At 43.3% G+C, this 23,613-nt stretch overlaps 1 protein-coding gene across 3 annotated transcripts in view; it reads left to right on the top strand.

The window, feature by feature from the left end:
* AP3D1 (adaptor related protein complex 3 subunit delta 1) overlaps positions 1-23,613 on the top strand; it is a 73,873-nt gene that overhangs the window by 41,167 nt on the left and 9,093 nt on the right. For 2 of the 3 annotated variants that reach the window (XM_037886105.2, XM_037886107.2), the window contains 17 exons: positions 2,609-2,658; positions 3,843-3,892; positions 4,413-4,461; positions 5,818-5,963; positions 7,932-8,080; positions 8,173-8,403; positions 9,941-10,172; positions 12,244-12,389; positions 12,625-12,766; positions 14,082-14,153; positions 15,917-15,992; positions 16,923-17,122; positions 17,813-17,886; positions 20,403-20,601; positions 21,544-21,606; positions 22,497-22,589; positions 23,089-23,238. In XM_037886105.2, the coding sequence (XP_037742033.1) occupies positions 2,609-2,658; positions 3,843-3,892; positions 4,413-4,461; positions 5,818-5,963; positions 7,932-8,080; positions 8,173-8,403; positions 9,941-10,172; positions 12,244-12,389; positions 12,625-12,766; positions 14,082-14,153; positions 15,917-15,992; positions 16,923-17,122; positions 17,813-17,886; positions 20,403-20,601; positions 21,544-21,606; positions 22,497-22,589; positions 23,089-23,238 (2,122 nt within the window). The remainder of the gene's footprint in view (positions 1-2,608; positions 2,659-3,842; positions 3,893-4,412; positions 4,462-5,817; positions 5,964-7,931; positions 8,081-8,172; positions 8,404-9,940; positions 10,173-12,243; positions 12,390-12,624; positions 12,767-14,081; positions 14,154-15,916; positions 15,993-16,922; positions 17,123-17,812; positions 17,887-20,402; positions 20,602-21,543; positions 21,607-22,496; positions 22,590-23,088; positions 23,239-23,613) is intronic. The other variant, XM_037886106.2, reaches the window with a different exon arrangement.

Raw genomic sequence — 23,613 nt, 5'->3', positions numbered from 1 at the left:
TATAGGTTAGACATTACGAATACTTTGTAAACGTGAGGGGAAGTTAAGAACTGGAACAAATTGCCTAGGGTTGTGGAATCCTCATCACTAGAGGTTTTTAAGAACAGGTTAGACGAACACCTGTCAGGGATGGTTTAGATAATACTTAGTTGTGCTTCAGTTCAGGGGACTGAACCAGATGCTGTATTGAGGTCCTTTCCAGTCCTGCCTTTCTGTGATTGGGAACCCCTGTTTTAGAGGGGGTGGGAGAAGAGGATCTTTTCTGTTAAGGCTCGCAGTAGTCATGATAGGATTGATTGTTTATGTTGAGGAGAGAGGAGATGAGCTGTGAGTGAGCAAGTTCTCACACATGTACAGTATCGTCTATAATAGTGGAGGGGGTGGTGCCCGAACAAACCACTGTTTGTCCATTCAACATTCTTTGAGACTGCTCCATGGTGGAAGCTTAATTTTGTGTTAACAAGACAGTTAAAGGCCCATGGATTATAAAGAAATATTACTTAAAGTTAACAGTATAGCCGATAGTAGGGGCTGGTCAAATGGCTCGAAAAATTTGTGCACAGACGTAGATTTCACCCCACTGGAGCTGAGAAGTGCAGGCGGCACCTGTTATGTCTCCATTGGATGCCGAGTCCCAGAAAGATTCTTTCCTGAGAGGTGCAGGTGGGAAGTCAGGTCACATTGCTGCCACCACCCTCCCTCAGGGATTCTGCAGAATGAGCGCTAGTTTTCTGAGAGCTCCCTAGAGGTCCCAGGCAACAGGGATGCTCTGAAATGGTCCGTTGCTTGGTCAGTATTGCCTGCTTTTTGAATTGTGGCAGCTTCCTTTAGACGGTCCTTCTATGGCCACGCAGAAAGGAGGCTGCAATTGCTTTTTGCTGTCAGTGTCTCCCTCAAATAGGCGTTGTCATCATGGGTTCTGTGTCCATCTATGTGCACCCTGCTTTTATTTGATCTCCCAGATTTCATAGATACTGTGGAATGCATTTTCGTCAAATTCCTCTTGCAGCCATTTACTAAGGATACCTCTATTCTAGAGGGTTCAGTTGAGCCCTAGGGTAAACAACAAACATGTTTGGAGTGTCCAGAATAGCATTTACAAAAAGTTAAATTGAATTAATTGGCAGTCAATTAACTCAAGTTAAAAGTCTCAAGAGCAGTCAGACCCAAAGTGTTGAAACTCTGTGGCTAGTTCACCGGCAATCATTGTCTTAAGTGTAGTTAGTAACTTTAAATTAAAGCATTACCTCAGTTTCCACAGTTCATGCTGCTAGAAGAGAAGCCCATTTGTTACTAATTATAGACTAAGGAACGAAAAGTGTCTGCTGTAACCCATCTCTCTCTCGAACAGCCAGCGGGCTTGCATCCAAATACCTAAAGAGGGTTCAGTTCATTGCAACACTGGCAAAAATACAAATTTAGTACTACTTCAAGAAAAGCAGCGAGATGGACAGTATGTATATCTACACCCCCTCTCCATCCCACGTCCTCATCCTGCTCCTGCAATAGTTATTCATTTAATTAGTTGTGAGGACTTTAACCTGAAGTCTGGTTGGTTTCCATCATATTAGTCATGATGTTCCTGGGCCAGTGTTATCTAATGCATAAGGCAAGAAACCTGCCACCAACTGCTAACAGCATAAACAATAAAAAAAATCTTATCCTGGACCTGGGTGTACTGGGTTTTTAGATCCTTTGTGCTTGTGCCTGGCTGTACTGGGTTTTTAGCTCCTATGTGCTGAGTCATCTTTATAGTGTCATTTGTGTCATCAGGAGTTAACTTGGTAGTTCATTACCTCAGTGGACCATCCCTCTGGGTTCTACTCCTACCATTATCATGCTCACTGACTCTGGCAAGTCACTTCACCTCTGAGCCTCAGTTTCCACCATGTGTAAATGAGGACACCAGCTGTGTAAAGTGCTTTTGAGACACTCAGTTGGAGATAGCATGCTGCGTGCAAAGTATTGAGAGCAGGCAGAAGTTTTGGGCGCGGACCCAAGTAGAGATACATTTTGGGCAAATGACTTTTAAAGAAGCAGATTTTTCTCTAGTAGAGGTGAGTAATGGACACAATCCAGTAAATTTCTGAAAGGATCAGTTGCTTGAGCAGCATTTAATGGTCTTGGAGGAGAGAGATTTCAGGGCTTTCTACCAGCCCTTTGTTTCACATGCATTAGTGGTCTTAATTTGATCCTACCCTTATTCACTTAGTTCTTAGCCAAGTTTGGGTCAGTGGGCTGTACTTGATGCTGAGATCTTGAGTTTTTAGTTTCCCCTTACCACTCAAAATGGTGCTATTGCTTCCTTGTTTCCCAGAGAAAAAATGGTGTAAAGTAGAACCGTGTGGATTTCTCAGGTGTCAGGAATATGGACTGAGAAACTCGTTGTTTACCACCCTACCCCCATAAATTTAGCTGGATTCAGTGAAGACTGGGTATTGAATCTTTTGAAGAATAAGAATTATTTCATCTAGTTCAAACATATATGGAGGAGGGAGGAAAAGGTTGGTAATTTCTGTGTAATAAAAGCTGGTGTTTTTGAGAACTCTTCATAATGTGATATTTTTTGTTCTTTATCTGAAATACTTGATTTGTTTCTTCCCTGTAGCACCTCAGCCATGTCTCTTCTGTATGAATGTGTGAACACAGTGATTGCAGGTGAGAACTGAAAGTCAGCCTAAAATAGAACGTTTAACTTTGGCAGCGGTTAAATAACGTCCGCCATAAAATCCATTTTTACCTGCAGTTTCAATTAACTTAATATAACCAAATTAAATCGCTTAGTGAACTTGGCTCACTACGTAATTGAAACTGAAATCCTCTGCTGTCAATATATAGGGGGTAAACTAACAAAATGTAAATCAAACTTGCTAAAGGTAAAAGCAAACAAAACTTAGCTAGCAATAATAAAATAATATACACACTCTTTTAAATAATGCACAAACTGAAACCCACAAAACCCGGCAAATACAGTATTAAGCTATGTACCTATATGCAGCACCCTCCCATACCTCCATGCTCACAGACCCTCAAACTAAGCCAACAGTTCTCTTGATCCATGAGCCAGAATAGAATCCAGCACCCTCTCCCAGAAATGTTGGCTCTGCAGGGTTAGTGGGAGTAAAGAGAAATAACTCTCAAGTGACTGGAGTCCACAGATATGCCTGAATATTCATAGGAAACAGACTGGCTGAGTAAGAAGGAGCTTTCTCCCTGCCTTTTAATGCCTCTTCTGTTGCCATGGACATGGATGCACTTTATGACAGGCAGCATGATGACTCTGAGTTGTTTGCCATGGAGTCATGCACTGCCAAAGCTGCACAAATGTCCCCTGTAATCAACAGTAAAGCCTGCCTTGCCCTCTGAGGCTCTTGCTAACTTGATTGGGTTTGATGTAATTACTCTGAGTAGGATTCACTGCTATGTCATGTTTTCAGGGAACTACAGACAAAAATCCAGTGGTACAGTCACTGGTGACCTTTCAATTAGTGTCTGGATTGCTAGATGGAAACTGTAAAAGAGAGACTAAAGTTACCCTGGCAAGAGCAAAGCATCATGAAAACAGAGCTCTTTGGGAGGCTTTGTAAAAGCTCCCCCATATGCCTCCCTTTGTTCTGCAACATCACACTCCTCTGTTCTTGGGGCCTTGCTAGAACAGACTTCACAGCTGTGTTGACATTGTACCAAACCATGCACTTTTGTGAGTGGCAGCCAGAAAGCACTAGGGCGAGACCACCAAACATATCTTCACGAGGGCTAAGCCAGATATCATGTATTAAGTTTTATCTTGTTTATACTTCGTTGTGTGGAACAAATGTAACATTAGTGCTTGTGTGTTTCAGTTTTGATCTCTTTATCCTCTGGGATGCCCAATCACAGTGCCAGCATCCAGGTACAGCACTTCTCTTAAGGTTTTTATTTTGCCACATTATACCTATTTATTCTGGAAACGGGGGGGAAGAAATACTCCAGATATTTGAAGTAGGAGCCTGCTGATTGGACAGCCTTGCTTATTATCTGGCTTTTATTATTTAGTTATTTCTCAGGTAGGTTCCTAAACTTCCTTTCCTCTAAAACTCAGATTCTGTGTGCTGTCTTCTGCTTCCCCTATCCCTAAAGGATGTGTGGAGCAGGGAAGGCCAGATGCCTAAGAACAAGATTCAGTTTCAGAGGCTTTGCTACTGCTTTTGATCAGTTGCCGCTCAGAATACAATTACTGGAGCTCCATGTTCTCTTCATCTTATGATCCATTAATGTAACAATACTGTCTTACCGGTGGTCACAGATCCTGGTAACGCTGCTTTGTCATGTATTGCACCCACCCAGTATAGCGAGTAATCTCCATTAAGGGAATATTTTAAATAGTAGTCTTCTCAAAGCTCATGTTAATCCTGACTTGCACTTTTTTCCAGCTCTGTGTTCAGAAGTTAAGAATACTAATAGAAGATTCTGATCAGAACTGTAAGTGTTGCTTGTCTTCCCTGAGGCTTCAGTGGTCAATCTGATGGGGCTAAGTGGCAGTGGTATTAAACGCAATGAGCGGTTCTAGAATACAACCTGTTCAGTATTATAGAATGCCCAGTATTGTGTGAATTGGTACATGTGTACTAAAGAATTTCATATTTATGATTTTCGCTATTCATAAATATCATGTACAACTAGCTGTTCTTTAAGTAGATGAGTAATAGTGCCATTTATGGTATGTTAAATCTAAAACAAAAAAAATTTTCTTTCCATCTCCTGGGTTTTCCCTTCATAGATTTTCCAGTGAGGAAGCACATCCAAGAAACACTAGCAATTCCATAGACTAATGGTAAAATCCAAGACCACCAGACTTGCTAGTGCTGGGAAATGCACTGGCATAAGTTACTTGTAGCTAACACCATTTAAATCCTTTTTAGTGAAGAACCTTTTCCAAGCATCTGTAGCGAGAACTATAAATGTCGTCTTCACCTTCAGAAGAACAGCCCCTTTTCTGTACAGTAATTCTGTTTGCACTATTGGAGTAGCTCTAACACTGGCAGAACCCAGTCATTGAGCACATGTGGTACCATCTTGGGCAGCTGTCTTCACTTCATCCAGTACCAACATTGGTGCAAGCAGTGCAGATGACCTGATGCTGCCCTGGCAATACAGATGCTCCTAGCACCATAGTAATTTTCAGTACAGAGTGATCTTGCTGTGCCCATGCAGCCTGAGTCTGTTACTATCTGCAGCAGTTAATTCCTTTATGGTACCAGCTACCGGTGCTGTTTATATCAGGCACCTCTCCAGCTCCAGTTGGGGGGAATGGTTACTTTCTTTGCAATAACTGTGGTTCTTTAAGATGTGTTTTCCACATGGAGTTCATGACCTGCCTTCCTCCTCTGCTGCTATGGAGGAATGTTGGACCTGCTTTGCCTTTTCTGTCTTTGAGGGTGAAGAAAGAAGGTCGTCAGGGCATGTAGGGTGCAAGCACTCCAACCGACACTGCTGGCCAAAATAATCTAATCTTGCACACACAGAGTGCGTGCATAGATCTCCGAGCCACAGTGACTTCCACTCTTTACAGATGGTGAAACCTGAATGGGTGTGGCTTGGCTGAGAGTACACACGGGGCTGGGGGGGCGCAAAGGAAGAAATAGATGCTTAGGCTGTTCTTTTCGTTTTCTAACTGGTAAATGTGCTCCCTCTGTCAGAGTTTATCCGAAACAGTATATCTGGGATTTGAGGTTAGATGGGAAAGTCAACCCGTCTTAAAATCCCCTGTGCTTGCAAGAAACAGTACAGTATTTATGTATGTGGAAAAATTTTATTTTGTTTTTTTTCCCCCCACAGTGAAGTACCTGGGTTTATTAGCAATGTCCAAAATCCTGAAAACTCATCCTAAGTCAGTTCAGTCCCACAAGGATCTCATTCTCCAGTGTTTGGATGACAAGGATGAATCCATCCGACTCAGAGCTTTAGATCTCCTATATGGCATGGTATGTTTCTGTGCATTCCTCCTCCCCTCCTTAGTTAGCACTTACAAAAAATCCCTGGGGTGAGATCCTTGCCCTTACTTTGGCCCCTTTATGCAGGGTGAAGGGGCTGGCATGACATGAAAAGATTCCCCTGATCACAGGCACTATAGAAGACATCTATAAGGCTGCCTTCTGAAGACCCCTTGCAAACCTTGGCATAGACCATACCAGATAACCAGCGGGATGCTGAGGGTGAGGGCTGTAGTATACAGTGCTTTGGAAATTCCAGGCACCACTACTGTCTGTACTATAGATGCTCTAACTCAAACACTACTCCAGAGCTGTCTAAATTACGCTGAAGTTGAGAAGCAGCATTAGATCAGGATGCAAAGTTGGCTTTGAGCTACCTTAGTATGCCATGCCCCACCATGTCCTTCTGAGGCCCTGAGGTGCGACACACAATCTCACCCCAGGTGCTTGTGCCTCTGTTCCTTTGTACGTGTGTTGTGTGTTGCTACTTTTCAAGGAAGTTTTAACAATGCTGTCTAGACTGAAGAAATACAGCTTAATGGAGATAGTCTTGTAGATTTTTGAAGGCACTGTGGTTACAACCTTGGTGTATCAAGTGCCTTTCATCCAAAAAGCTCTATGAAAATACATTCACATGGGGTGGATCGTGGCAGACTTCATTCCTAAAATGCTGTGATATTTTGGCAGTGGAAGTAAAGAATATTGTGTCCCGTTTAGTGTTTTTCTGGTTGTTTCATAGTTGGGCAGAGAGTATCTAACCAAGTTACAATTGCTTGGGAGTCTTGACAAGAGGTCAAGATGTTTTTTTACATATTCAAAAGACAGCCCTTCCAGCAATGCTGCCTAGCATTCTGCTGGAACACTGACTCAGAAGTAAGAGTGCCATATACTAAGTCATCAATAGCACTTCTGCAATACCTACGCTTCCTGGAAGGTCTCCATCTATATACTGATCAAGCCTGAGATGTGCTGTGATCGTAGCATGAGGTGATATGGCTGCAGACACTGGTGGTCACAAATTTGCACTGAATTCCCTACTGCTTGCTACATGTCAATATATTAGGTTCCCAGAGCATGTTAAAGTGCAGTTATGCTCCGATAAGTGACTTATAAAGTTAGCATTGTTTTTTGGGTGGGAGGGGTGTTTTCATAAGTCTATCAAACTTGCTCAGTTTACAAGTGTAAAATAGTCTTTTCAAGCCATCAGCATGGCAACCGTCAGCTGTGTTCCTTCAGGTTTCTCTGTCATTGCCATACTGTAATACTAATTCTGAGTTCTGTTACGGCTCGCTATTGCAGAGCTGTATTGGATCTACGTTGCTAATAGGAGTGAGACGTAATAGCCAGATTTTGATTTTCAAATATGACTCTGCATACATGCATGGGGCAGATCTGTTAAAGTAGTAGTATCATACTTACATAGTCACACTTCTGCTTATAATGCACTTTAAGGGGTGGAAATCTGAGTGAGCAGTCATTGGGAAAATACTGAAAATTAAAAATGCTCTTAAAGCGTATGGGGTTAGCCTCAGATTTAAAATGTGATTTATGATATATCCATAACATATCACCATAGTATCCTTGCAGTTATGGATTGAAAATTATTCTGATCTAGTGATCATGGTCTTACCAAGTTCAGTCCTGGGCTTATGCAAATAAACCTCTGCCAGATCAAGTGTCCAATGACAGGTGTCCGGCCATTAAACTGGCACAAATGCTATCGAGACGTGCCCCAACAAACAAATTCAGTCTCTGGCTGCAGCTAAATTGTCCAGCTGTCCAGAGCCAGAGGTGCTGTTAGTATCTCTGTATTCTTAATACTTGTCTCACCCAAAGACAGATACAGGTACAGCTAATAAGTATCTACTACTTTCCTCAGCTTTTATGAAATGGGTAAGACCTGGCAGCAAGTCTGCATTACCTGTCTGTGGCTCATGTCTCATTTCACTCTTAAAACAGGTGTCCAAAAAGAACTTGATGGAGATAGTGAAGAAACTGATGATTCATGTGGACAAAGCAGAAGGGACAACATACAGAGATGAGTTGCTGACCAAAATCATAGACATATGTAGCCAATCCAACTACCAGTACATCACAAACTTTGAATGGTCCGTACTTTTGCATCTAGACTTTGAAATAAGTAGTGATGGCACTGTCTGCTTGCCTGCTGTTAAGAGTGTATCACTTTCACCTCCTGTAGGTACATAAGCATCCTGGTGGAACTGACCCGGTTGGAAGGTACTCGGCATGGTCACCTTATAGCAGCTCAGATGCTGGATGTAGCTATCAGGGTTAAAGCCATTCGTAAGTTTGCTGTTTCCCAGATGGCCATGCTCCTGGACAATGCCCATCTGATAGCCAGCAACACCCAGAGGAACGGCATCTGTGAGGTGCTTTATGCTGCTGCCTGGATATGTGGGGAGTTCTCAGAGTAAGTGCAAAGGGAAAGTTTTTAAATCACGTTTGAAAGGTGAAAAGCAGAATGTTTGCTGATTGAGACTCCTCTCACTCGAAAGTGAAGGTGTCTTGGATGATGGAAGCTCAGAACATGCACCATAGAGCTGACAAAGCAGTATTTCAGAGTGAGCACTGCTTTTCCCAGACTAATGCAGCTGCTCCTACCCAAGATGGTTACTACATGTGAAAAGCTGTTGGGCTAGTCCGTGTCTCTTGCATCCATATCCCTGCCAGCCGAGAAAGTAAGGGATGGATGTGGGTATAAGCGATGTAGCAGAGGCAGCATGCACATTCCCTGGGAAAGGCGGTGTTAACTCAATAAATCTTGGTCTGATTTAAATGGATTCTGTCAACTCAAATCTCAGAGGCATAAGAGGTAATAGAGAACACTTTCCTGTTCAGTTTGTAACTTCCTGCATTTGACAGAATTTTATGTATAATTTCCCCTATGCAGTCAGCCAGCTTCTCTTTTTTGTACAAGTCTTCCACACAGCGGTGGGAAGAGACTCCCTTTTTTAAAAAAAAAAATAGGAAAATGTAACTTGACCCACAAAAACTGGCAATGTAAGAGCTGGATTCTGTTTTTGCTTCTGCGTTAATAATATCACTTACTAAGTTCCATTCTGTTTAATAGGTGTGCACAGGTATAACCAAACCTTGGTTACTGGCGATGTATAAGATGGAAAAAACATAGCTTTACTGCTGGATCCTAGGCTGAGTCTGCAGAGCAAACGTTTATTTAAAAAAAAAAAAAAAAAAAAAAAACCTTGTAAATTGAGCACGCTTTTAATAGAGATCACTGAAATGGAAACGAAAATGTAGATTCATAGATATTAAGGTCAGAAGGGACCATTATGATCGTCTAGTCCGACCTCCCGCACAACGCAGGCCACAGAATCTCACGCATCCACTCCTGCGATAAACCTCTCACCTATGTCTGAGCTATTGAAGTCCTCAAATCATGGTTTAAAGACTTCAAGTAGCAGAGAATCCTCCAGCAAGTGACCCGTGCCCCATGCTACAGAGGAAGGCGAAAAACCTCCAGGGCCTCTTCCAATCTGCCCTGGAGGAAAATTCCTTCCTGACCCCAAATATGGCGATCAGCTGAACCCTGAGCATATGGGCAAGATTCACCAGCCAGATACCCTGGAAAGAATTCTCTGTAGTAACTCGGATCCCACCCCATCTAACATCCTATCACAGGCCATTGGGCCTATTTACCATGAATATTTAAAGATCATTTAATTGCCAAAATCATGTTATCCCATCATACCATCTCCTCCATTGTAACAATACCCATGACTAAATCATAGCCTTAGTCATGAGAGTCTGAAACAAAAATGCTGCTGTCTGACTGGGAGTAGAGTTAGGCCAACACAGAGTTTTGCTGAAAATCTTTTAATGTCTAAGTAGTTTTTGTATATTTACATGAAACTTGGTGAAATGTCAAGCTTTTTAAATGGACTCCACTCTCTTTCTGCCTTCATTTGCATCCATTCAATGTCTTTCAGACACCTTGAGGAATCAAACCAGACCTTAGAAGCAATGCTGAGGCCTAAAGTTACCACTCTACCAGGCCACATCCAGGCAGTTTATGTCCAGAACATGGTAAAGCTTTATGCATCCATCCTACAACAGAAAGAGCAAGCTGGGGAAAAGGAAGGAGCCCAGGAAATTACCCAGCTGATGATCGACCGTTTGCCTCAGTTTGTACAAAGTGCGGATCTAGAAGTACAAGAGAGGGTAAGGCAGCAAAACTATCTTTGGTTTTGTCAAAATGATCTTTAAACCTCTACTATCGGTTTAATTTGTGATAGTGAATTAACATCTTGCATGGATCATACATGTATTTTATATAAATACCTGTCATACAAGATCTCTGCTAGCATTCTGTACCTTGCACACCTCAGTGATGCAGGTGCATAAACGCTCCTTGTTTTATAGACGTGGATACTGAGACACGGGAAGATTGAATGACTTGCCCAAGATCGCTTGCACAGCAAGACTGTGGCAGAGTCCAAATCTGACTCGCAATCCTGTGCTTTAACCGTTAGACGGAACTCAATCTATATAAATAGTAGTTTGCAGTGTTGTTGTAGCAGTGTTGGTCCCAGGATATGAGAGACACAAGGTAGGTGAAACTTCTGTCAGTGGAAGGTGCAAGCTTTTGAGACCCGAGGAAGATCTCTGTGTAGCTCAGAAGTTGGTCCAATAAAAGACATGTAAATAATATGCAGTTACATCCCAAACCAATCATGCAAAGATCTAAATCTATAAATGCCATGTTCGTGTTTGCATATTGAGCAGCATCAGTCTCTGTGATTTCATACCATGCCACACTTATCACCCTATCTGAGCACCTTTGGGGTGCAACTCTTCATAGGAGGCCATTCGAAATAAGAGGTGACTGATGCAAACATTGCATTAGTGCGTGTTCCAGAAAGAATTGCTACAAATTTTGATGCCTGCAGTGGTTTGTCAATCAGTGTTCTAAAAACTCTCACAGCCTCTGATGGGGTGTACAAACCCCACACTGGGCAACAAAGGGGTTAAGGGATTATTTTGGGCTCAGCCGGCCCTTCCCCTTTCCGTAATACACACATGCAGCAAATGCTCCATTTGCTGAAGGAATTAAAAGGCAGGGAATTAGCTCATTTGGGTAGCAGACCTGCAGCCTATGGCTCCAGCAGTGCAGAGAGGAGGGAAGCTTAAAAGCTCTGACACAGCTGACCAAAGGGGCCCTCCCTGAGGAAAGGGAGGACCCACCCCAGAGACAACCAGAGGGGGAAGTATCCTGTGGATCTTGGACATTGGTAACACCCCCCGCCCCCCACCCCCTTTTCTTATTTTGGTTTGGATTTCCCCACCAGGGAAAGCCTTGGAATAAGCTTGGGGGACGGGGGACTGAGAGGAGGAAGAGGCCCAGGGAGGACAGCCTTGGTTGCCAAGGCCCTGGGTTGGAGCCCGGTGGAGTGGGAGGGCCTGGGCTCCCCTCCCTGCAATCCTGTTGGCAGTCAGGGGTTGCGACCATGACGACTATGCCAAACTCCCCAACCAGACCCCGAGTGAGGACTATTACACAGCCCCAACTGAATCAAAAATTGGCATTGGGGTGCAAGGTGAAGGGGAGTGAAAGTCCATTATCTACAGTGTATGGAAGGAGCAGAGGGCATAGAATATAGATTAAAAACAAAGTGAAAATTATGTGCATAATTCAATGTACTTTAAAAAAAAATCCTCTGACTTTTATAACCAATGCAGTCAGTTTTGCCAACTAAGCCATGAAATCATAGTAAGGAAGAATAGGCAGTGTAGAGAAAAAATTCCTTTGAGGCTCAGTAGTCAGTGACCTGCACAGCAAGAGTTGATTCCAATTTGTATGTGGTGTTAAATGTATTCTTCATGCATCAACATTACTTTATGTATAGGGCTGGGAGCTCCCTTAGGAGCTTCTGAAAATCCTGCCCGCAGTGCGTTTCATCCTAGCATCTGAGTGTTTTGTAAGGGTGGATCAGCATTGTCCCTATGTTACAGATGGGGGGGCGGAGGCACAGTTTGGGTTGTATGCCCAAGGTCACATACTGAGTCTGTGGGAGAGCTGGGTAAGGAGTCCTGACTCCCAAACCCCTGCTCTAATCCAGCAGCCCACAGTGCCTCCTGTAATCCTCCTCTGCCAGTCTCTGTAGCTTCAAAGATGTCTGTACAATTATAAAACGCTAAATCTTACTGCAGCTGTCTACTCTTTTTTCTGGTTCAGTGACTGTCAGTGCATTGAGACTAGTTCTTAAACCATTTTTTGTATTTGGTTTTCCAGGCTTCTTGCATTTTGCATCTGATTAAATATATTCAGAAGCTACAAATAAAAGAGGTGCCTGTAGCTGAGGAAGTGATAGCCCTGTTCGCAGGCGAACTGAACCCGGTAGCTCCTAAAGCACAGAAAAAAGTCCCAGTTCCGGAAGGGTAAGATTTTTTTCTCCCTCCAGTCTTTTAATTGTAAGCTCTTAGAAAATGGGAGTATGCCTTCCTACATGTCTGCAAAATGCTTAGCACACTGTTAAAAAATTCCAATAATAAAGCTTACTCTGAATGACTAGAAAGACTACACATGGCTATGCATGTGGACAAAGCTATATGTTGTAAGTAAATATATTCTGACCTTCCAGTCTGAGTCTATAATTGTTGCATTTGTTGCCAGTTTGGACCTTGATGCCTGGATCAATGACCCTCCATCAGATAGTGAGTCCGAAGATGAAAAACCCAAAACAATTTTCCATGATGAGGAGCAAAGGCATTCTAGACATAGACAGCCAGAGATTGATGAGGAAGAATTGGCCAGGGTAAGTGAAAATAAAAATACAGTTTATGTATTTTAAAAAATGTGATAAAGTGGTATTGCCAACATCATTAGAGAAGTTGGAAATGTTGCCATAGCTGCATAACTCAGATGGGAGCTATGCCTTTCTCCCCACTTGGGAACATCTTATAAAGCGAGTAAGGATAGAAGTCATTGCATTCAACTGCTTAATCATTGCAAACTGCTCCAGAGCCTGTATGCAAATCCATACTTCTAATAATAATGTTGTCTTGGTCCATGCTGCTTTTCTCTTTCAAGCTGAGAGCAAAGTTTTTTTGCAACAGATTTTCCAAAGGACTCAGCAACCAATGTGCAGAGTTCTTCTGAAAGTCTAGTGGCTTGCTTTTGTGTCTAAATGGGAGCTGAGATCTCTCCAAACTTGTCCCCAGTTGTGAGTGCTGAGATCTTCTGAAAAATCTAACCAGTAAGCTCTGCAGGTATATATTCTACTGACTTCTGCCAAGAAGATGGACAGACTTTTAAAAAAATTTAAAAAAATAAAATCAAAGAAGGAAATGCCTGGTCAGTCTATCCAGTTGAGAGTCACTCGATTGAAATAGGAGTGTAGGTTTTATTTACTGTAGATGTGCAACCCTCCTCAATTTGCAGTTGACTTTGAGGCTTGTAGCATTGTGCGAAGTCTGTTAGAGGTGGACATGATCAATATTGGGAGTTCTGTGTTGGGCTTTGTTACCTATGTTTTTCACAAAAACTGTGCAGGAGAGTACACACACACTTTTGGTACACCACCCATCTCTGCAACATGTGCTATTTGTACCACAGGAAGATGCAGGGATTAAATAGGAGTTGAAGCCAAGGTGCCTCCTCTGAAACCTGTCCAGAATTTGCCAACTCTTAACAATTCCTGTTTGCAATGCAGCTAAGAACTGTCATGCCTATAACTCCCTACTTCTGGCATTTTTCCATTTTGATCAAGAATTACTTTTTAGGCTGGAATAATTCCCTCTTCCCACCACAACTGCAAAACAGGGATAGAAGCAACCTAACTGACATCAAAACCTTGTTGCCTTCAGGAAGTTTACATCTCTCCTAGCATAGAAGCCAAAAAATAGAGGGCAGGGGTATTTGTAGGTTAGTGCTCCCTATCAGCTGTTTCCTAGTATCTATTGCAACTACAAAACTTGAGAACTAGACAGCTTTAGACCCCAGTTATTTTCCCAGAGCCTCTTGAGAGTTGTTTGCAGTGCTACCAATATGCAGCAAGAACACACTTTGTAATGTCTGGAAATAAAGCAGAGAAAAATCTTCAAATTTATAACTACAAATACTTTTTTTAGCGCCGAGAAGTCCGGAAACAGGAACAAGCAAACAATCCATTTTATATTAAAAGCTCTCCTTCCCCACAGAAGGTAAGTCTAGCTTGTTAAAAAATTCTCTCGCTGTCTGTGTATGTAACAGTACAAGGACCCTCGACTTTCATAGCCGCATCTTAATAGACTGTCTTGTGGATCTCTTCCCCCTCTTTGGGAGCACTCCAACCACTTTCTCTCCCCCATTTGTGATCTCTTAACAGCTTAACATCGTTGTGGCAACTGGAGCAATTGCTTCCATGGCAGAGTATCATAAGGATGATATTTAGTGTCGGGTGATCTTTAATGCACAATTTTTAAATTACCATCTCCTTTTGGTCTCCAGATCTGCCCCTCCCGCCTTGGCTGGTCCCCTTTCTTGTTCCCTTCTTGTGTTTACTTGGTCCTCTCTCCCGCCTCTTCTCTCATGCTTTACTGTGGTTTGGGTCCCTTCTCCCCTGCTGTGTGCATGCTGCCCTGCCCACTTCATCCTTTACTCCCACTGCTTTGTGGGCATAATGCTCAAATGCTGTGTCTGCTTCTCTTCTGAATCACTGTTCTCTCCTGCTAGTAGCTTTGGTTCCTGAGGGCATCTCCAATCGGTTGCTTTAATATAGCACTGGCCTCTAGTCTAGAGGCAGCTGGGACTGACTCCTCCTTGTCTCCAGCTATTTATAGGCCTACTTTGTGTTGAAGAGCCTGAAAACCACTAGAATCAGCTGGCTGAAACAGTCAGCACAGTGTGACCAGCCAGTGCTCCATGGATCTCCAGTAGGCTGCAGTTTGGGAACTGCTGTAGCAGTAATTGCTGCTGTTCCTTTTAGACAGAAGTTGAGAATCATCTTAATAACTTCTTAAGTAAAGCCTAGAATTTAGAATCCAGCTCGGAAGAGCAGCCAGTAAAAGTGGAGTAGATAGCTGCAAAGAACACAAAATAAGACAAGTCAAGTGAATCCACTGGCTTGGTGATCTGGATACATGTTTTCCTTTGTAGATCAGGATAATTGATTTAATCTAAACTCCTTTCCCACTCCCTCCCCCAAAAATTCCTGTGCAGACAGTTGGACATTCTGTTGAAAGCAATGGAATGATCCAGTGAGTACACTTGGCAACATGGCAGCTATGCAGATTGCCAGAAACTGAGCTTGGTGAGCAGTGGAGGTAGGGGGAGGTAGATGAGTGCACCTGGTATTGTCAGCAGCAGTGAACTCGGCAGTTAATTCATCAGACTGGCTGGCTTGAATGCACACACAATGTGTCTGTTCTCTGGACCAAAAGCATCAAAGAAGCATTAATTAAATTGATTTGCTGCCTCTCCCTTCTTTTAGTCTCTTCTTTCTTTCCCTCACTTCTCCCGGGCTGGGGCTTTCTCCATTGCCCCATTTCCCATGTCCTGGACCTCAGCATTTACCTTTGAGGTGGTAAGGAATAGAAACTTCCTCACGTGGTTTTTCTAAGTCAGTTCAGTACTTTTCTTGGATGTAACAAGTAATGTTAAAACAATCACATTTCATATGCACCTATTGCTACTTGATTAGCACCAATGAGCCAAATAGTTTTTCAGGAGGTGTTATTTAATCTGCCCTTTGAAATGTTCACTTCACGGGTTACACTGTTATTTATGTTTACTATTTCTATATAATGGAGACATTTTCAAATGTTGAAGATACTCAAAATGTAATACATCAGAATTGGTTTCTTGTTTGGTTGAACATGAGCATATGCTTATGTACCTAATCAAGCTCTGAAATGAGGGACAATAACTCAGTATGCTCTCCTGTTGTAGAGTCAATACTAATGTGTCGAATCTTCCATTTTCCCAGCAATACCAAGACACCCCAGGTGTGGAGCATATACCTGTGGTCCAGATAGACCTTTCTGTTCCCTTAAAAGTTCCAGGTGAGCACATTGACCAAACCAATTTCAAATTGGAGATGAAGAATTTAATAATTCAACAACAAAAGAATAGTAACTTCCTCTCCATTTTAGAGGATAGGGAACAGCTTTAGCCTTGCATGTCAAGTTCCCACATTGCCTGTCACTTCTGAGTGTGCTGGAAGCTACAGCTATTAAACTTAGAACCATAGTTTCCACTGTCCTGTGCAATGTAAGGCAAGCCTTCCTTAAAGTGTTAAGTTCAGACAAATAATAAAATAACCCTACCATTAGGTGTAATACACAGGCTGACTGCATAATATGAGAACAAACCAATATTCTGTCAGGAAACATTCATCTTCAGAATGTCCACGCTCTGCAATTTAATATCTGAGACAAAAGGCTGTGACCAGAGCTGATGGGTTGGAGATAAAGTGAATTTGAGCTGTAGGCCGCTTCTGAATGGTAGGCGGATATAGAACTGAAAAATTATGGTGGAAGTGCAGCATATGGTAGAGAATTTCTAAATACTCAGCAGCCTTGCGCAAGTGACTTCTTTCATACCAGTTTTACAGCCTTAATGTTTGCCTAGGTTTCAGCAAAGGGTTTCCCAAGGATATGAAAAATGCTGTCAAATGTTCAGATTGAGAGTAGTCTCAAGGCCAGATTCTTCCTTCAGTGATCTGTCTAACTCACAATAAAGTCAGCAACAGTTGTGGATGAGAATGGGAGCAGAATTTTGTCCACTGGCTTGCGAAGGGGTGTGAAGTTGGTTGGAGGAGGCTTTTATTGAAGGGACTGTGGACAGCTGGGAGGTGAAAGGGTAGTGTGGGGCTTTGATCCTTTGGGATTCCAAGTCAGGGGGCAAAACAAGTGTTACCTCCTAACTTTCTAATGCGACGGTCAACCTGTAAGCAACTCTCACCTGAGAGCAACTTGTGTCCATGTGTTCAGGAATGCCCATGTCTGACCAGTATGTGAAACTGGAGGAGGAGAGGAGGCATAAACAGAAGCTAGAGAAAGACAAGAAAAAGAAAAAACAGAAAAAAGAGAAGAAAGGCAAACATCGCCGCCATAACTCCCTGCACACAGAGAGCGACGAGGACATTGCCCCAGCCCAGCACGTGGACATCATCACGGAGGAGATGCCAGAGGTCAGTTGCCTATTCAATCGTCTGAGCTGTGGGACTGGTTTGCATCCCACCAAGGCATATGTTAAGGTTCCCCATTTCCCTAATGTCAGCCTCACTGAGTCATTGTGATGTGTGGGTCCTGACTTCTCTTTGCAAAGCTGGTTGAATAGCAACATATGTTGCTTCCCCAGTGAAACCTTTACCTGCCTGTTAAAGGGATGGGAAATCTATTGGTGCACAGAGCCAAAGGCTGCAGTTGACCCAACAGAAAAACGAATGACTGATATTAAACCCACAATACACGTCTGCTGTAGAAATAATGCTACCCACGTAGCTGTTTCATTTATTGTGCCTCACTGCTTCACTCTGAGTTTAACTCTCATCCCAGTCAGCAGGCTTTCTGCTAATATAGTTAATTGTACCTGCTTGTGCCTGTAATCTGTGTTCCAATCAAAACCAAATTCATCAGTAACTGCAATACTGGGGTTTATGAAAAATAGTTCTACTTTAAATTCATCTGATAAATGCCTGAATGCTGGATTAAATTGTACAATTTGTGACTCCTCATGTCTAACTGTGTAAGGAGGCTTGTGTCACTTGTATCAGTCCAGTGAGATTGAATTTGGGATGAGACTGTTCTAGTTTTGGAATTGTGCTCTGCTTGTGTCTTCAGTGGACAGTCAGTTTTTCTTTCCCTCCTCACCCAACTAGAATGCGTTGCCCAGTGATGAGGATGACAAAGATCCCAATGATCCATATAAGGCACTTGATATTGATCTGGATAAGTAAGTACAAAACTGTGATATGTGGGTTTTCTTGCCTGTTAGCCTGGTTACATGAGGGTCTTGGAGGTCAGTGCAGGCCTACAAAGGTTATGGTGATTAAAGCTCCTACCGTAGGGTCTAGGTTCTGCTTGCACTAAATGCGAAAGCCAATGTGGCAAAGCCCATCAGTTTTCACCCACCTCGGCCTAATCTGTGCACATCGGAAAACCACCACACATACAAATAACTTGTTTCTTCTGGGATTTCAGAGACCAGGTGCAAGGAATGTAGTGAATCAACTCTGCCATTAGTAGTAGTTAAGAGCATGGCTGGATTCCTGTTTGGGTGCTGGGAGGAATGGGAAATGGGGAGAGTCGCACTTATAACTACTACACATGTACTAAGCAGTTGCTCTTCCTTTGTGTGTCTTCCCAGTAGTTCTTCAAAATGCTTTATTGGAGAGCAGGTCAGCTGATGGGGCTGGCAACTCCTTCCACCAGCCAATCTATCCCAGCCCATTGAGTAGGGAGCAGTAGAATGCTGGGATCCTCAGGTGCCCTGCTGGAAATCTTAAACCCCCAAAGGGCATTTAATAGCTACCATCAGAGGCCAATTATAAAATGTTGCCTGTGGCGGTTTTTCTGCTGTTCTGGAGAATCACGATATTGGATTCGTTGTAGTTGCTGGTTTAGGACCCACTGATGCCTCCTGCAGAACGTTGACGGCTGTTCTGTTCAGAGCCTGCTCTGCGTTTCCCTCTGGGACAGTAAAAAAAAATGGGGGAGAACAGACTTCTTAAGGAATTCATCTGTTTCTTCATGAAGTAGTCTTCTTTCTGTTTGACTCCAAGAGGAGTAAGTAGGAAATGAATTCCTAACAGGAAAGATCCTGGTTGCATGCAAAGGCTAAACAGACCAGTATGGAAAACACTAAGCCGAGCTGTTTCTAATGGAGTGTTCCGGGAGGTGTCATTGGGCCGTCACACCATTTCTATTCATGCTCTTCCCATTTACACACAGTCATTGTGCTCTTCTGTCATGTTTTCTCATATCTCTGTCCTCTCTCTCTCTCTTTCTCCCTGTGCTTGCACTGCTATGTCTGTGCCACTCACACACACACAGTCTGGTTTCAGGGAAGCCTACCAGGTAAGCGTATCTCACAAAGTTGATGGTCTTTGAAAGGTTGGTTGATATCAGTGAGCAGTGTGAACCTCTCCAGGATCATGGATGTATTAAACCATTGCCCGCAAAATATGAATGAGACTCCCCCAGGAGGTCAGACTAGATGATCATAATGGTCCCTTCTGACCTTAATATCTGTGAATCTATCTGTGAATCCTTACTGGCTTTCTTTGAGCCTTGACCTCTGTCACTGTACAACTACACATGAAATTGTTTTAAGACTGAGATCTGCTGACTGCTTGACCAGACATGATCCTGTTGCTTTACAGCGTCTGTGTTTGAAGTAAAGTTAGATCAAGTCCAGTCCTTCGTCCAGAATCTTCCTGACCTTGTGCTTGCTGCTCAGCAAACATGCGAATCAACATGGAACAAAAACACAGATCTGAATGTAACAGTCCATGTAGAGGCGATGTATGTGGGGGTCAGGTTCCTACCCAGATATGCTGCTTGGCTTGTACTTAGCATGCTCAGTAACACTGCAGAAGCCGGCTGCCCTCACCCTGCCTCCCCACTATCAGCAGGCCCTGGTCGTCTGAGTCCGTGGACTCTCTCTCAACTGTCTCACCTTAGTATGACAGTACCAGGGAAGCTGATATAATATTTGTCTCTGGGCATAGAATATAAAACCAAGCTATTCAGCTCAGTTCTGTTGCGATATGGGTGTTCCAGTTTAGAGTGCAAACTCATTTTAATTTTAATGCTGGGGCTTGTGATTTACAGCACAACCTTCCAAAGTGAAATTGCTTCTAAGTAACGCTAAGAGAACTCCATTTGCAATCATAGTGATCCTGTACAGAGGTTCAGATACAAGAAACACTGAGTCCTTGTCCTGGGGATTTGTTTGAGTCAGGCTATTGCTTCATAAGATACAATTCATTGCTTGGCTTGTCACGTTTCTATTGCAAATGTTTCTTCCTATTTTACATCTTCACTGGTTCCTCAAGGATAATTTCATAGGTTTGCAACATAATGAATGCTCTGTGTGTGTGTGTTTTCAATTCTTCAGTAAGCATTATTTAATCTGCAAGTGCGTCACTGTCTTTTAAGGGTATTTAAGTGCCCAGGGCTGACAGCTCACAGTAGCCAGCAAAATATTTTAATCTAACTTTTGATGCCTGGAGGCATGGTCTGTGTGGTTGCATAAATGAGCCTTTATTGGGATTCTGAAGTATGGGTCAGTTGGGATTTTTTTTGGTACGTGATCTTAGGAGAATTCTGCATGATCTTTTTTGAGGTGGAGTGGGCGTGGGCGTGATGGGAGGGGAGGAGAAACTTGTCTGGGAATCTAGTAAGTGCTCTGTGCAACAGGTAAACTGCCGGCCTTCACTGGAAGGTAACTAATCGTCTTTTTTTAAGACCCTTAGCGGATAGTGAGAAGCTGCCTGTGCAGAGACACAGAAATGCTGAGGACCTGAAATCGCCAGACACAGAAGCTCCCTTAGTAGGAAAAAAGAGCAAGAAACCCAAAAAGAAGGAAAAGAAACACAAAGAAAAAGAAAGAGAGAAAGAAAAGAAGAAAGAGAGAGAAAAAAAGGTGGCTGAAGAAAGCAAAAAGGTAATCATCTAAGAAATGTCCTGTTTCAAACGTGCTGCTGTAGACCATATACTCCCAGGTATTTTCCATGTCAGTGGTCAGTTGTGACTGGTACTAGGACACACACAGCTGATTATTTTTACTTTGTTTCACTTCCTTGGATTTCTACAGTAATAAAAGCCATACCTGCCTAGGTGCCCCTGCCACAAGTTACAAGTACAAAAATAAAGTAAAGAGCTACTTGACAGCCTGCAAAACTCTCCCCCTGGCAGAACTCACCAAACTCCTCCCCAACACAGATCTAATGAAGATATGTCAATACAGTGAGCTGCTTTAGCAGGGAAATCACCACTTGAACCCCACTTTTATATTTAGAAAATTAAGTGAATTTCCTGCTGGCAAAAGTTGACGCCAGTTGTTGGCTGCTGCTCTGAAGACTCAAATATTCTCTGCACAGACCAGTTTACGGTGAGAACAGCAGTGGCACAAGCTTCCCCAGACATGGCAGCCAGTGTCCCTGGTCTGACCTAGAGAGACCACTTGTGGGATAAGAGGGTACTCCTGGCTGCAGACTGACTTGTACCTAGCCTCTCTGCTGAGACTGCGTACAACGGTGCTATTTAAAGCTAATTGTGCTGATGGCTTTATGAAGTGGAAACACATCTTCTAGAAGCTGGATTTGACCAACTGATTTCATGGGGGCCATCAAATGATAGATTTGTGGTTACTTCCAACCAGGGCCAGGTTTGAAGCGTGAGCTAGAGGTGAAATGGGTCCTGAGCTCGCTTTAAGGCCCCAGAGCCATCTGTTCTACCCATTTCTACACCTATTGCAGCATCTTCCATTTCAAGCAACTTGCTCTATGGCTGTACACGAAAGCAATACAATGCAAATGTTAAAACGTAAATCCACAGACTAATGTTAACGCAGTGGTAAAGGTTTGTTTGCTTTGGTGTGTGTCAGGGGGAAGACTTGGATTTCTGGCTCTCCACTGCTCCACCACCTTCCTCCATTACACAGACACAGGTAGGTCTCTTAGTAGGCCCCTCAGAAAAGCTTTTCCTTGCGGTTGAAAGTACAGTTGCAAGCTCTGAAATGAACTCCAGTGTTAGTGCAAAGAGGGAAAGGAGATGAGGGCTCCAGCTCCTTCTGATGGTCCTACCAGGATCCCTTTGCTATAAGGTAGTGGAAGTTAGTCCCTTCCAATTCACAATTGCTCTGTGGGGTGAGGCTTCAAGCCCAACTACAGAGGGAGATCTGTGGGTTTGAAAAGCACCTGTAAATGCATGGAAATAAAGGGGTATGCTGAGTCAGCTACCTACATTGTGTACAGCATGTTGCTAATCCCTCCAGACTAATTTAATGAGCTGAGAGTGTCTGGAAACGTGCAGGTCAAGGAAACCTGGGTTTGTAAGGTGGGTTCCATCCTCACTGCATCCCATTCTTTAGAGATATTGCAGTGTTCGTGGCATGTCTAGGTCCCCCAGAGCTTAGCAGTAACAAGACAAAACAGGGAGAGGGGTTGCCAATCCTAGGCCGTAAAGAGTTTGCCATTAGATTACTGGCCAAAGCCTTGCTTTGCAGTGTGGAATCAGAGCTCGCAATAGTAACGGCTTCAGACATAGGCAAGGTTTTAAAAAAGGAACCTACTGTTACACTTTCAACTGACATCTTTAAGGAGGGAGAGGAATGGGGATTTTTAGCAGGCTTGTTTCTAGGATGAGACCTTGTGTGTCTTGTCCTGGAGCAGCTGCCTTGTCCCAAGTCCTAAACCCTTGAAACAAACATGTTAGCAGACCTTTAATAACAGCTCTAAGATAGTACAGCAGTAATTGATCCATTCTACCCAGGACTTAATTGTTTGCGTTATCTGCATTCAGTTAGTATCATAGCCCTTCTGATTGCTTCCTGTCCAGACTGAGCCTGAAGGGAGCCCTGTCCTAGGTGAACCTGAGGAGAATGAAGACGCAAAGAAGGAAGAGCAAGAAGAGGACGATGATGAAGGAAAGGTGAGTGGTTAAAGAATTGACACCAGCAGTCTTGATCTCAATGTAAGTATTACCGGACTGGATCAAACCACTGCTCCATCTGGTCCAGTATCCTGCTACCAACAGTGACCAGTACAACTGCTTCAAAGAACGGCACAAGAATCTTTGCGGTAGGCAGTGATAGGGTAACCTGCCCCAAAGGATCTCTGAACCCCCAATAGTAAGTGGCTGGGTTATGCCTCATAGCAAAGGGGCAATTAACTGACCATGTTCAACATTGAGCTTCCGCCCATGGCCATATGTTCCAGTTTTACAGATTCAGACCTCTGCTTGTACCACACTGCCTTGGGTTTGAAGCATTTGCAACTAGGAGGCAGGCAGCAGTCGCGCACTGGAAACCCAGAACAGAGGATTATTCCTGAGGTGTAGAGCAGGAGCCTAGAGTTGAAGTATTAGTACTAAGGAAACAATGATAGTTTTTAAGAGCACGTTGCTGACGCTTGTTTCCGTTGCATGGTAGAAATCCTCCAAGCATAGGAAGAAAAAGCACAAGAAGGAGAAGGAGGAGAAATCCAAGGACAAAAAGAAATCCAAGAAGAAGCATCATCACGGTGAGGAGGAACCAGCAGAGTCGGTACAGAATGGAACACTAGATGATGAACCACTACCGGTGAGGAGTTGTGCAGCTCTGGCTTTAGGGCTGAGAGGGAGGTGTGTTTGCTACATTGTACCAGAGCTGCGCTCGTACCTATTTCCCCAGCATCTTATATTTCCCCATGTCTTATAGACCCTCCCATAGGCAATCAAATGGCCTTGTGGCAACTGCAGAATTCCCTTCTATGGATAATTAGAGGGTTTAATGTATTTTTAGCTGTCTCTTCCTGCAAAGTGAGGAGGAGCCATCATGAACCAGCCAGCTGTCCACAGACCGTAGCTTGGGAACCACACCCTGGCGCTGTTCTAGCCGAACATCCTTTCCTCCTCAGAGTTAGAGGATGTTTCAACTAAGCAAATGTTTCCCATTTGCTGCTTGGAGAACTCACTT

The sequence above is a fragment of the Chelonia mydas genome, chromosome 25 (genome assembly GCF_015237465.2).
Source record: "Chelonia mydas isolate rCheMyd1 chromosome 25, rCheMyd1.pri.v2, whole genome shotgun sequence".
NCBI lineage: Eukaryota > Metazoa > Chordata > Testudines > Cheloniidae > Chelonia > Chelonia mydas.
Note: the sequence above shows the minus strand (reverse complement) of the source record. Positions and strands in the feature narration are given on the sequence as shown.